This window comes from Stegostoma tigrinum, chromosome 6 (genome assembly GCF_030684315.1).
Source record: "Stegostoma tigrinum isolate sSteTig4 chromosome 6, sSteTig4.hap1, whole genome shotgun sequence".
In the NCBI taxonomy this organism is placed as follows: Eukaryota; Metazoa; Chordata; class Chondrichthyes; order Orectolobiformes; family Stegostomatidae; genus Stegostoma; species Stegostoma tigrinum.
This window is the reverse complement of record NC_081359.1, coordinates 45,475,893-45,490,310: the sequence shown is the minus strand read 5'-3', so window position 1 is coordinate 45,490,310 and position 14,418 is coordinate 45,475,893. Positions and strand designations below refer to the sequence as shown.

Genomic DNA, 14,418 nt, shown 5'->3' with positions numbered 1-14,418 from the left:
GTGTAACAATTCCCTTTCAAGTTTTCCACATCCCAAAAGGGACGTACAGGATAGCGGTGTCTGTCACAATATCGTTAGCGACAGCCAGCGCTGCACCAGGTTGCATATTTCGTTGCTGTGCAGTCAGCTTTCTTCCGCTTGTTCAAACAACATATTTTAGCGGCGAGAATAGCGGCACATTTCACATTTCATTCATGAGAGTTTAACAAACACAAATTCAAACATGATTGAGGTGGTAGCGTTGAAGCAATTAACAATGCCGGTTATGCTGTTATTTAAAGAACAAGGGAGCCGTTTTAATTTTTTAAAAAATTGAATGCATTGAAATAGCAGAAAGATGTTTTGAGATTGAATCGGATGTACCTAGTTTCTACATGCCAATCCCAGAGGCTGTGCACTTCGCGTTTAGGCAGAAATACTTTACCCCCATGTAAACTACTTGTGCATTCATCAGGAGTTTGTCCCCTACAACAAGCAATTGTGCTGCTATTTCGATCAATCCCCAGACTCGTGAGAACATCTCTCAAAGTCTATCAATCATGATCTCGCGATAAATTACCTTTCACTTTACAGACGGTACCAAGAATATTTCGTATCCGTCCGACTTTTTAAACAAAGAAGTGGGCTGTAATGGTTACCAGTGAATCTCTGCATGACCGGGTTGGCTTGTTAAATAATAACTTCCGATAAGACTTATCGGTTGCAATCAAGTCCTTTGATGACTCTCCCTTAAACACGCCAGCTCACAATGCAGCAATAAAACAGGAGCCAAACAGTCAGCGAGATAGTGTCAGCGCAGCCTTGAAACTAAAGGAAATCTGACTATTCCGTATGAATTGTGTATTAGAGAGAAGTTGCTGATCTGCTTGACCTGTAGCGATTGGGTAAACATTTCAAGAACAACGCCTTGACTGGTTGTGTAAGGTTGCGTGCAAAAGACTGCGCATGTGCAGGAGTCATTACCTGCTGACGGACTGAGCTTCACATGGTTTCTTGTGATCGTCAGCCTTCTTTCACTGCGAAGCAACCAGAGCGTATGCCTAAGGAGAGAGGACGGCCTGCCTTCCCGAGGAGCAACGAAAACGCTGACTGAGAGAGCGGGGACTGCCAGCTAGTCACGTAACTTGGGGCATCTGCCTTGGGGCTGGGTGTCTATGACTGCTGCAGGGAACTCTCACTTTGGGAGAACGCAATTGTCATGAGTGTGATCTGATGAACCAAGTGAATTCAAAAAAAAGGAAAAGTTGCAGCGGAAGTTTGGGGACAGCAGACAGCTGCCTGGTTTTACTGGTTTTAGAGCTGAAGTTTGGGGCTGTTAACTGCGACTGTTACTGATTCCTCTCTCAATCGCCTAGTCCATCACCTCCGAACCCCACTCCACCTGGGGTGGTTTGTCACGATGTCTAAAGCCGCGGATCACGTCAAGCGGCCCATGAACGCTTTCATGGTGTGGTCCCGGGCGCAGAGGAGAAAGATGGCCCAGGAAAACCCCAAGATGCACAACTCGGAGATCAGCAAGAGGCTGGGAGCTGAGTGGAAGTTGCTCACTGAGTCCGAGAAACGACCTTTCATTGACGAGGCCAAACGGCTGCGGGCGCTGCACATGAAAGAGCACCCGGATTATAAATACCGGCCCCGCCGCAAACCCAAGACCTTGCTCAAGAAGGACAAGTTCGCCTTCCCTCTGCCTTATCTAGCCGATCAGGACGGCCTGAAGGCTGCCGCAGGGCTGCCGGACTCTCTCGTGGGCTCGGCCGAAAAAACCCGGCTGCTGTTCCCGCACCCCGCTAGTCCCTACCCGCTCTTCGACGCCAGCCCGCTGGGTTCCAAGCTGAGCGAGCTGTCCTCAGGCTCGCTGCCGTACGGGTCGCCACTGGCTTACCAAAGCGGGGCGGCCGCGGCCGCAGCGGCGGCCGTCGCCTTCAGCGGAGCTCACACTCACAGTCACCCGTCCCCCGGGAACCCCAGCTACATCCTGCCTTGTAACTGCAGCACCTGGCCGCCCTCAACCCTGCAGCCGCCCCTGGCTTACATCCTCTTGCCCGGGATGACCAAACCCACGATAGAACCGTATCCTGCCGCTTATGCAGCTGCCTTATGACGACAGTCTCAACAAAATGACAAAGTTTCCTTTAATTCAAAAACAGGATCGCACTCGTTGCTTACCCACCCAGAACATCCCTTCCCCTCCGAAAAGAAACTTAAGAGACTTGGAACTGAAAGCTGTGATTCAGTCAGGCGTTACCTGCTTGCCGGGTACCTTGGAAGCAACTTGTCTCAAACTTTTTTTTTGCAGGGGGTGGTTGGGGCGGTGGTGCTCGAAGGAAGTAGACGGGGATTGACTGTAATTGTTTGTAAAGGAAAGCCAATTCTAATCGATTGTTCAAACTTACCTGTGTCTGTCTCTGTGTGTATTTATGAATACATTTCCTACCACGGACTTGGAAAGCTGTTTCCTTTTGCTGCAGTCACCTTACCTTATTTCAAAGGAGATATGGATGTAAATGTCTGTGCACAAGGAGCCACTGCAATCCCGAATATTGCACATGGAGATTATGAAATAAACTATCCGGCTGCGTTGTTCAAATGTTCTGCTTTGATAGAACCTGCATTCCAGACTTTCAAATTGTAAGGCTGTATAAGACAAAATCACTGTTGTTCTTGTGAATAGCTGCCAGTATCCGCGAAACGCCCCGAGGAAAGATTGTAAGTGTAGCTTTTTTTTTGTTACTGGATGTCTCCACCATCCGACGTCGCCAAGAAAGCGACGCTGGAGACCTGTCACTAACCCCATCCCAAACAAACGCGGAAGGGTCACCGGACCCGAAACGATAACTGATTTTTTGCTTCTCATATGTTGTCAGATCTGCTGAGCTTTTCCAGCAACTTCCGTTCTTGTTCCAAACAAACGCGGATTGCGGGAAAGGAAAGCCGAAACCAAACAGTTGTAAATGTGTACACTTCGAAAGCTGTTACTGCATGATTGGTTCACAATTTTGGCCTTGCTCTCTGCTTGACGTCTTGGATTTATTGAAAACGTACCCGAAGATGTGACCTGAGTCCAAAGGCAAGAAACAGACAAAAACAAAGGGACCAGAGCGAAATTCTTGCCGTGAGTGAAGCGGTCACTATTTTGTCTGTTTGTATTTATTGCTTAGCTGGACTGAATTTTTTTAGTTCCCTTTCCCTCGCCTCCGGCCAGACATTGGACTATTGTCAGTCCATTCGAGTAACATTTGCACATGAAACAAGTCATATCTGACCTCAGCGTTCAGTCTAAAGGATCAAACGCAAAATAAAATACAAATTAATAGAATACCAGCTGTACTGTAGACAGTACAATAGGTCGCATGTCTTCACTGAGTAACTGTGTAGAGCACACCGGAATGATCACTGACGCGGTCATCCGGTGCTAGCTTGTCATGGTTAGTTAGCATTAGTATTTACTGGCGGGACAAAATAAATTTTCGAATCCTCCAAGTTGCTGAAACCGTCGATTACTTTCCTCTACTGACAGGAGCACACAACCGGTGACGATTGCTAATTTGAAGTGTCTATGACAAAAAACTGTGCTCACAAAGTGTGACCTTCAGCTACACATAATATGCAGACGTCGGCAAGATTTCCCATCGAAACATGCAAGTGTTAAAGTTAACATCAGCAGTCCAACGGTTTTAATGGAGTTTGCTGCGTGTTTCGGCACAGCGGTTGTATCATTGCCATAACTCTACTTTCTGGCGTGTTAGTTATAATTCAAGGGTTACGTGGGCCCAGCATGTTTTGACGTTTTTAAAATAAAATTACCATTCTCTAACATATAAAAAAATCGAAGTGCGCGTTTTGCGAATCTTTATGAAGTTTAAAACAGTGCCGGTATTTTTTGTTTCTAATTTAATAGAATACGCTGAAAATTCTTGTATTTTTAGGGTTTGATTGCTACCCTGCTCAGTTGTTGAACGCAGCGTTTTAAATAAAGAAGGGAAGGGGGAAAAAATCGAATCCTTGTCTCGGTAACGCGATTTGTGTCTGGATTGGCCTCTTGTGTCCAGATGAAGTGTAAAGTATCCTCTAAAGGATATCTTTGTTCCTCCTTTGAATGGAATGACTCGGTAAATCTAAATCAAGTCATTGTTACGCCGAGCAGAAACCTGATTTAATCACATTTTTATACTGAATAGGAGAAAAGATAAAACCATTTCGTTGTCCTTTAAAAACATTCGCTGTTCGTAAAGAGTAGTCCGGTTGAATACAATGCTGCTGTTCAGTAGAAACAGGTAGTTCATTGATTCCAGAAACACTTAAAAGTCGAATTTACTTATCGAGTCAATCTATTGGTGTAGTTTCACTGTTAAATCCTTGTAATTATTTCGAGTATCTGAGGGTACTTCTCATTTACACCTTTGTGTGTGGGTGTGATCCCCACCACTCTTTATGACTCTATACGCGAGTTACTGCAGGTTAATTTTCGTAGAGACCGAAAACACTTTTTTAACGACCGACGCAGTGGTGAACCATTCAATACTTTCAGGGACAGTCCTTTACAGACAAATGAAGAAAATAACTGCCGAGACACAGATGGATTAAAAAAAAGCGGGTGCGGTTAATTAGGGTCCGGCTCGAGGCTGGTGACACCGATGAGGGAAAGCACCTGACAATGATTTTAATTTCACCGAATAAGATCTATTTATATTTTATGCTTAAATCTGAGTGTATTAATCGAAATGAAATTATACCAATGTGTTGTTAATATCCTATTGCGGCCAGTAATAACAGGTACCATCATGGATCTATCTGCCACCTCGCCTGTCCGAGTGTCTGCCTCACTTTGATCTGCAAGCAGTGGTCAGTTCAGTTGCACTATAACGCAAAGCTGCTATAATGAAGGCCAAACATGATAGATTAGATTAGATTACCTACAGTGTGGAAACAGGCCCTTCGGCCCAACAAGTCCACACCGCCCTTTGCAGCATCCCACCCAGACCCACTCCCCTACAACACACACACCCCTGAACACTACGGGCAATTTAGGATTGCCAATCCACCTAGCCTGCAAATAAAAAGATGAAACAATGATTTTAGTACACGTTTTAATTTTTTTTGAAAAAAAGCTACCTGACTTCCAGTAAACAATTCATTTCAATTGAAAAAATAAAATAAAAGTCTCATAAAGCCCTGCGGGAGTAATGGAAATTTATTTCTCATCCTTTTGTATTGACTATAATGTAGGTCTTTTTTTCTTGAGGAGGTAAGTAATCATGGAGCCCTTGTGATTGGAAGGTACATTTCAATTAATTCTGCCACAATCGTCTAATCTTTTCTTCATCAAAAGCTATTATGGTGTTAAAATTAACAATTATGCAACCAATGTCTGTCTGAATCCACAAGGGGACGCCGAAAAAGCTTCAGATAACACGACACGTATAAATCATTCATGAGAACAATTGATGGAAGAGAAGTTATCTGTGTTTTGAATGACATTGGAAGAAATAAATGGAACGCGCTCTGAGGGGACATTTTAACTTCATTGTCTACCTTGGTCTTTTCTCTTTTATTTCAGTGTAAGATACATTTTCAAAATTAATTAAGCATTAACAGCAAGATAAATACTTCTCTTTTATTCAGGGAAACAGTCGCCTCGTTCGTGAAAGCTCAGTTCACTTGGAACAGCACCATTTCATTGGCCGTTGCCAGATAAGGTGAAGAATGCTTTTTTAAACCAGCAAGAAACCTATTGACAGATGATACGAAAAACGCCAAAAACCTGCAAACGTGATTCCCCACTTCCTCCCTCGCCCCAACGTTATAATAGTCGTAGCTTATTCCTTTACGGCGCTTTCTGTTGCTTGGAGTAAGTACAGATAAGAGTAGAAATAAGTGCCGTTTCACAGCATCAAGCACTAGCCACATACACACCTTATTGTGTATTTAAACTATTTGCCTCATGCAACGCCGTCATTGCCATGGCCTTTAGATTGCCAGGAAATTGCAAACGTAACCAAATTAGCTAGAAAAAAAAATCCTGATATGTCTTTTGATTATATTTCCCTGTTCATGTTTCCATATTTGTTAACTTTACAAACCAAAACGTTATCTATTTTTAATGTAATACGCTTAATCTTCTACTAGAGCTCCCTTCCGAGTAACTGCTGACCTTGTCAGCTATGTCCACATCCCATTGACAAATTCGAGTCCAAACTAAAAAGAGAAAATGCTGCATATAGGCCTCAGGCTGATCAGCATATTTTATTTACCTCTTTGGGCCCATGCACCTGACTCCAGGCTGAGTTTCAAATAGCATTTCTCTCTTTACAAAAACATAAACTAAAATTATAACTATATTTTTTCTGCAAGCAACTTCATTCTTCATTCTGTAGACATCCAATATTTAGTCTGTAAATATTTTGCAACATCCTTCTATCACAATGTCTTAGCCTTCAGTTATCAACTTCAGAAACAGATCAGCCATGAAGAGCAGAGATAGTAGGAACTGCCAATGCTGGAGGATCTGAGATTACACGGTGTGAAGCTGGATGAAAACAGTGGGCCAAGCAGCATCAGAGGAGCAGGAAAGCTTGACTTTTTGGGTCAGGACTCTTCTTCAGAAATGGAGAAGGGTCCCGACCCGAAACATCAACTTTTCCTGCTCCTCTGATGTTGCTTGGCCCACTGTGTTCATTCAGCTTCACACCGTGTAAACAATGAAGAACATGCTACGTATTAAAATAAATACATGCTGATGGTTGTCAGAAGATTTGATCACATATTGCATATATAAATCTGCTTACACTGCAGGACTTCAATAAAATGATGTGCAATATATTATGTTCTACAAGTAACAATGAATTTCAGAGAGATTGCAGAGCAGACATCAACATAAAGTGAAGTCTAAACCCCTGATTAAAATGAATGCAGGATACTTCATAAAGTCCTGTAATCTAGTTTGTGTACCACAGCCACAGATGATCTTGGTAAAACAGAATGCATTTCTTTGGAGAGATCACACATATTCTGTTATATGGTTATCTTGTTTGAGATGCTGGTTAGATTGGACTCTGATTTACTTTAACTCTCAGTGCAAGTGTGCTGTGTCTCTATTTGAATATAAAGAAAACCATTTTCGAATTTCGGTTTTATATTAGTACATACGTAGACACTTGATAATGTAACATGATCTTAGGCTTGTGCTTAAATAGTTAATTTTCCATGCATGAGATCATTCCTCAGCTACTTCCATAAAGCTCGTTGCATCTACCTGTTACATATTTCAGTTTAATGACTGTATTTCAATATCTCATCAAATACTCAAATCACAATTATGTTTGTTATTTCTCATCATATGGCATAAAAACAGGCCCTTTGGCCCACCATGGCCATGCGAATCAAGAAACACCAACACTAATTCCATTTACCTGCACTTGGTTGATAGGTGAAATTGCTTTGGCATTTTAAGTTCTTGTCCAGAATCTTCTTAAATGTTACAAGAGTAACTGTCTCCACCATCTTCTTAGGCATGTAGTTCCACTTTTCTACCACTGCCTGAGTGAAAGCATTTTTTCCTCAGATCTTCTCTAAACCACTTACTCCTCAACTTAAACTTGTGCCCTCTGTTCTTAGACATGTCTGCCGGGGGAAAAGATTCTAATGATCTACCCCATCTTTGCCTTTCATGTTGTTCTCTATTATGAAGCAGAAATGTAAACCAACCAACTGCCCTTATTTCAAATACCTGAATTGGAGCAGTGCACCTGAGTGAAACAATCAACTTCATTAGAAATTTCTAGAGCAGTTTCACTGTATGTTACAAAAACCTGAAACTGCTTGTTAGACCATAATCATGATTGTAGTTAAAGTCAGTTTCAAAATGAAAATGATTGCGAGGTAAGATGAAAATTTCAGCCACAACATTCAAGTATTTTAATTTCTGTGTTGGGTTTTCAAGTCAAGCATATTACTGAGAGGGAATTTTACACTATATTTCTGTTAATTACATATCATTTACAGTAGTATATTATCTGTTATCCATTATACTTTACAGTCCAGCTGTGAGTCTCAAACGTGACTTTTGTGTTTTCCTATTTTGAACATGTTAAATTTTCCAAATGTTAAGCCTTTGCTTTTATCTTAGATATAAATCTGTAAAATATCTTTAGACTCAAACCATGGTTTTGAGGTTATAAAAGTTAATATATTTGTTGCACATCTGTCATATATATTGCTACTATTGAATTATCAATTGCCACTTAGATAAACAGCTAGGTGAATACATCAGCAAGTCCCAGAGGTTTCCAGATTTAATCCTCAATTTGTGCTGTGTTGTGTAATCACCAATGGAGTGGAGATAGGCTCACTGTGTAGGGTTAGGTGGTTTTCACTCCTGATTGCTATTTAGGATTGTCAGCTGGCATTTTTGCGGACAGGATCAAGCTTAGCTGTAATGTCCTCACTCTGACTTCCAGTCATGGACACAATCACCCCACAAAATACAATGTCGATGCCATTGAGGAAAAAGGCCATTTAGGCAAGGGACTGAGAGTGAGTGATATCTGTGGATCCACTCCCATTAAGCAGCCAGCATTTTCAGAGAAACAGGAAGAAAAGGGAAAAGATGATGCAAGCGCAGACACTATTTTCCTTTACAAATATTTATAATACGAAGCAATTCTGTTCCACTCTGGCACAATGTAGACTGACCATGACAATAATCTTAACATAACATAATTTAATCTAATGATAATTTACATTTAAACATAAATAATAATTTGTATACTTTTAACACCATAGCATGCAGCCAGACTGATTTCCATATTTTCAACAAGATTTTTGCAATACCTGCACCTTTAAAAGACAGAAGCAATGGCCTAGTAATATATTAATAGACTGTTCATTTAGAGATCCAAGTAATGTGCTAGGGACCTAAATTCTAATCCTGCCATAGCAGAGAGTGGAATTTGAATTTAACACAAGTCTGTGATTAAGAATCTAATGATGATCATTAAACCATTGTCAATTGTTGAAGAAAAACCCATCTGGTTCACTAATGCTCTTTAGGGAAGGAAACTACCTTCCTTACCTCGTCTGGCATACATGTGACTCCAGTATGGTTGACTGTTAACTACCCTCTGGGTAATTAGGGATGAGTAATAAATGCTGACTCAGCCAGCGAGGCCACATGCCATAAATGAATTTAAAAAAAAACACAGGAATTTGGCTTACTGTCCCTTATGTTCTTTTGTTGCAAAATCCTGAAAGGTTTTTATTAATCTTGTGTTTATCTCTTGTCTGGAATTTGTACAGAGTCAATTGGATAATATAAAATCTTTGATTGGCTAAATCAGGCTTATTAGTTCCTATGGTGTTAATGCAACTTGTAACATCACAAACCATCTCTAAAAGTTACAATGTAATCAAGGGCAGTAGTATAACTGTAGCATGTCATTTTGCCAATGGCTGTTCAGGAAGTGGTTGCCATTTCTCATATGATTTCAATTAAAATATGAAGTTCCAGGACACATATGCTCCTGAGATGCTGCTTGGCCTGCTGTGTTCATCCAGCTCCACACTCTATTATCAGCTTTTCTTTCTTCATTGGATGTGGGGCATCAATGGCTGGGCCAGTATTTAATGCACATCCTTTACTGCTTTCTTGAATCACTGAAGTTTGTGTCGTGTAGAGACATCCACAGAGCAGTTATGAAGGGAGATGCAGGAATTTTACCGGTAACCCTGAAGGAAAAGCAGTGTATTTCCAAATTGGGATTTTGGATGGCTTGGAAGCAAACTTGCATGTGGTGTTTCCATGCATATTGTCCTTCTAGCTGTCGACGTTCTACATTTGAATGATGTCATTGAAGGAACCTTGTTGAGTTAATACAATGCATCATGTAAATGGTACACTGTGCTGCCAATCAGGATACCCTGCTTTGTTCTGGATGGTGTAAAGTTGGGTGAGTGTAGTTGGCACTGCACTCCTCTAGACAATTGGGGAGAGTTCTATCATACTCCTGACTGTGCCTTGTTGATAGTGAATAGGCTTTAGGGAGTCAGGAAGTGATTTATTCATTGCTGAGCATCAATCTCTGGATATATTCTGCAGCTAATGTATCTTTTGATTAATCCAGTTCAGTTGGTGGGCAACGGTAACTCCAAGATGTTGATGGCAGGGTAATTCAGCAATGGTGATGTCATAGAATGTCAAGGAGTGATCTATCACTCACGATTGATGGTTGATGCCTGGCACTTGTATAGCACAAACGTTACTTACCATTTGTCAGCCTAAGCCTGAACATTATCCAGGCATTGCTGCATTTAATATTGAACTACTTCAGTATCTCAGGAGTCACGAATGATACCGAACATTGTGCAATTATCAGCGAACATCTTCACTTCTGACCTGATGTTGAAGGGAAGGTCATTGATGAAGCAGCCAACAATATTTGGAGCTAGGACACTATCCTGAGAAACTACAGCAGAGATGTCATCAAGCCGAGATGACTGACCTCCATCAGCCTCAACCATCCTCCTTTCTGTCAGATATAATTCCAAACAACAGAGTTTTCCCATAACTCCCATTTGGTCCAATTTTGTGAGGTCTCCTTGATGCCACACTTGGTCAACTGGGACCTTGATGTCAAGAGCTCACTCTCATCTTAACCCACCTCTGAAATTCAGCATTTTTGTCCATGTTCAAACCAAAGCTGTAATGAGTTGAGGAGCTGAGTGAGCCTGGTGAAATCCAGACCCAGTTGCAGGTTATTGCTTTGCAAGTGGCTTTTGAGTGTACTGTCAATGGCCCTTTCTATCACTTATGATCAAGAGCATCTGATGGGATGGCAATTGACTTGGTTGGATTTGTACGTTTTTGTCTACAGGAAGTGCCTGGGCAATTTTCCACATTGCCAGTGTTGTAGTTGTTGAACATTCTGGATAGGAGCGTGACATGCTCTGGAGCACAGGTCTTCAGTACTATGCCAGAATGTTGTCAAGGTCTATAGCCTCTGCAGTATCCAATGCTTTCAGCTCTTTTTGATAGCACATAGAGTGAATTGAATTGGCCGAGGACTGGCATCTGTGATATGGGGGATTGTTGGAGCAGGTTGAGATGGATCATGCAGTCAACCCTTCCGGCTGAAGATTGTTGCAAATGCTTCATTGTCATCTTTTGCACTGGTGTGTTGGGCTCCCTCATTCATGGGAATGAGAATTTTTGTGGAGCCTCCTACTCCAGTGTGTTGCTTAATCCCCATCACCATTCTCGACTATATTTGTCAGGTCTGCAGATTCTAAATCCAATCCATTGGCTGTGAGATCACTTACCTTTCTCTATTATTTGCTGTTTGTGCTATTTGGCATTCAAGTTTTTTAGCTTCACAGGTTGACACCTCATTTTAATATAGGCTTGGCATGTCCTCCTGCACTCTTTATTGAATCAGGATAAACCTTGGGTTTATTGGCAATGGAAAATGGCAAATGCTATGCCATGAGGTTGCAGGTTGTATTGGGGTATAATTTGGCAAATGCAGATAGCTACAGCACCTCACTGATACCCAGCCTTGTGTTTCTTGATCTGTTTGACATTATTTATTATGGTGATGGTGCCTCACAACACAATGGAGTAACCTGCATATGAAGATGGGACTTGGTCTCCGTAGGGACTGTATGGTGGTCACTCTTACCATTACTGTCATGGATCGATTAATCTACGACAAGTAAATTGTTAGAACAAGGACAAGTATGTTTTTTCCCTTCTTTTTGATTCCTTCACAATTTTCCGCAGATCCAGGGTAGAATTCATGTCCTTTAGCTCAGTCATTGGTGGTGCTAATGATTCAGTCTTGGTGAAGGACATTGAAGGCCTCACACAGAGAACCATTTGTATCCTTGCCTCCATCCTTTAAGTAGTATTCACTACAGTGAAACACTGAGTCATTTTCCAAGGGAGCACAGTACATTATAATCAATAGGTTTCCTTGCTTTGGTTTGATCTGATGCTATGAGATTTCATTGCTTCCAGAAAGTCTACGTTGAAGATTTTCAGGGTAACTCCCTGCTATTTGTATACCACCATGCCACCAGTCCTGTTATTCTGTCCTGATAGCGGGACAGGACAAACCCAGAGATGGTGATGGTGTGTCTTGGACATTGTCTCTCAGGTATGGTTCTGTGACATGACTAGGCCAGGCTGCTGTATGAATCATCTTTGAAACAGCTCTCCCATTGCTTTACTAGCCACCAACATGCTATAAAGAAGCATTTTGCAGGGTTCACAGGGCTGAATTTTCTGTTACTGCTTCTGGTGCCTAGGTTGATGCCATGCAGCCCATTCAGTTTTTTAATGGTGTCACATTATTGTCACTTAACTTGTAATCCAGTGGACAAGTCAGAAAGCTGGCAACATCAGATTATTGTCCAACAAGCTATTTAAAACCTCAAGCTTTTAGTGGGCTGCTGCTTCATCAGGTGAAGTCAGAATTCTGACTTTGTCCACCCACTCCAAAACCAGCATTTTCTTATCCAAGGGGCCCAGACAGTGGATCTGGGTTCAAATCCCACAAAGTCAATTGGTTGAATTTCAATTCACTTAATGAATAGTCTCAGTAATGGTGGCCATGAAGTGAAGAATGATTTCAAAAAATGTCCTCTGATTCACTGATGTCCTTTAGGGAAGAAAATTGCTATCCTTACTCAGTCTAGCCTCCCTTTGACTCCAGATTCACAGTAACATTGTTGACTATTAATGGCTCCTAAAAATAACTGACAAGCCATTCAGTTCTAAGTACAGTTAGGGATGGACAACAAATGCTGGCCTTGCTCACATCATGAAAGAATGTTAAAAAAATTCCTGCCTAACTCCCTTGTCGCTAACAAAATAATTATTGTCAGCACAATGGCATCATGGATCTTCTTCAAATTGAGATTTCACTTGCGAATAATTCACATTCTATTGATTTCACTTTCTTCATGTATGCTATTATGTATGCATAGAAACACTACATATGTTTCTTGTACATCTGCAAGTCCTGTAAGGTCCATTAAGGTTGTTTCTCATTCTCCTAAATTCCAATTAGGACAGGCCCAACCTACTTAACCTGTCCTCATAAAACAGTCCCACCATATCCAGGATCAACGAGTGAGCCTTCTCTGGACTACCTTCAATGCCAATATATCTTTTCTTGGATAAGGAGTCCAAAACGGATCACAATGTTTCAACTAAGATAACAAAGTGTGGGGCTGGATGAACACAGCAGGCCAAGCAGCATCTTAGGAGCACAAAATCTGACGTATTTTTGTGCTCCTAAGATGCTGCTAGGCCTGCTGTGTTCATCCAGCCCCACACTTTGTTATCTTGGATTCTCCAGCATCTGCAGTTCCCATTATCTCTGATCACAATATTTCAACTGTTGTCTGGCTGGTGTCTTTTAATTTTAGCCAAAGCTCCTTCATTTCATATTCCATTTCATTTGAAATAAAACCAACATCTCTTTCCTTTCGTCTTACTCACTGAACTTGGACGCTAGCTTTTTGTGGTTTGTGGACAAGCACTCCCAAATCTCTCTGTTTGTAATCTTCTGCAGTCTTTCTCTATTTAAATAATATTCAGCTCCTTTAAGCTTCTTGCCAAAGTTAAAACCTCACATTGTCCCATATTAAATACCATTCAGCAAGTTTTTACGCACTGTCTATTCCCTCTGCAGATTCATGGTGATATCCTCACCACTTGTCTTCCCATCTATTTTTGTGTCATCTGCAATTTCGCCATAGTACATTCATGGTCTTCATCCAAGTCATTAATGTGTATTGTAAATAATTGCGATCTTAGTACCAAATGCTGTGGCACTCCTCTAGTTACAGATTGCCATCCTGAAAATGCCACATAGAACACAGAACAGTACAACACAGGAACAGGGCCCTTTGACTCACTGTATTTGTGCCAATCATGACCTGCCTCATTGTTAGTACCCCCTACCTGTTCATATGTCTGTCTGAGTGCCTCTTAAACAATGCTATCAATTTGTTTCTACCACCTCCCCTGGCAATGCCTTCAAGGCATCTGCCACCCTCTATATAAAAACCTAGCCTTGTACATCTCCTTGAAACTTCTCTCACCTTAAACCTATGCCCCACAGTATTTGACATTTATGACCTTGGAAACAGACTCTGACTATCCACCCAGGTCTGTCATAATTTTATATACTTCTATCGGGTTGCCCCTTCAACCTCCAATGCTGTAGTGAAAATAATCTAAGTTTGTCCAGCCTCTCCTTGTAGCTAATACACTCCAATCCCGCCAACATCCTGGTAAACCTTTTTTGCACTAATTCCAAGGCCTCCTCATCCCTCCTATAGAAACTGAAAGAAATGTAGATGCTGTAAATCAGGAACAAAAATAAAAGTTGCTGGAAAAACTCAGCAAGTCTGGCA

The 14,418-nt window shown here is 41.4% G+C and overlaps 1 protein-coding gene across 2 annotated transcripts in view; it reads left to right on the top strand.

Moving 5' to 3' along the window:
• The first annotated feature begins 645 nt into the window (after positions 1 to 645).
• LOC125453611 (transcription factor SOX-21-like) overlaps positions 646 to 14,418 on the top strand; it is a 289,360-nt gene continuing 275,587 nt past the window's right edge. The window contains exons 1-2 of one of the 2 annotated variants that reach the window (XM_059646525.1): positions 646 to 3,112; positions 5,623 to 5,696. In XM_059646525.1, coding sequence (XP_059502508.1) covers positions 1,400 to 2,101 — 702 coding nt within the window. In that variant the 5' untranslated portion in view covers positions 646 to 1,399 and the 3' untranslated portion in view covers positions 2,102 to 3,112; positions 5,623 to 5,696. Of the gene's footprint in view, positions 3,113 to 5,622; positions 5,751 to 14,418 lie in introns of those variants that run through there. The other variant, XM_048533382.2, reaches the window with a different exon arrangement.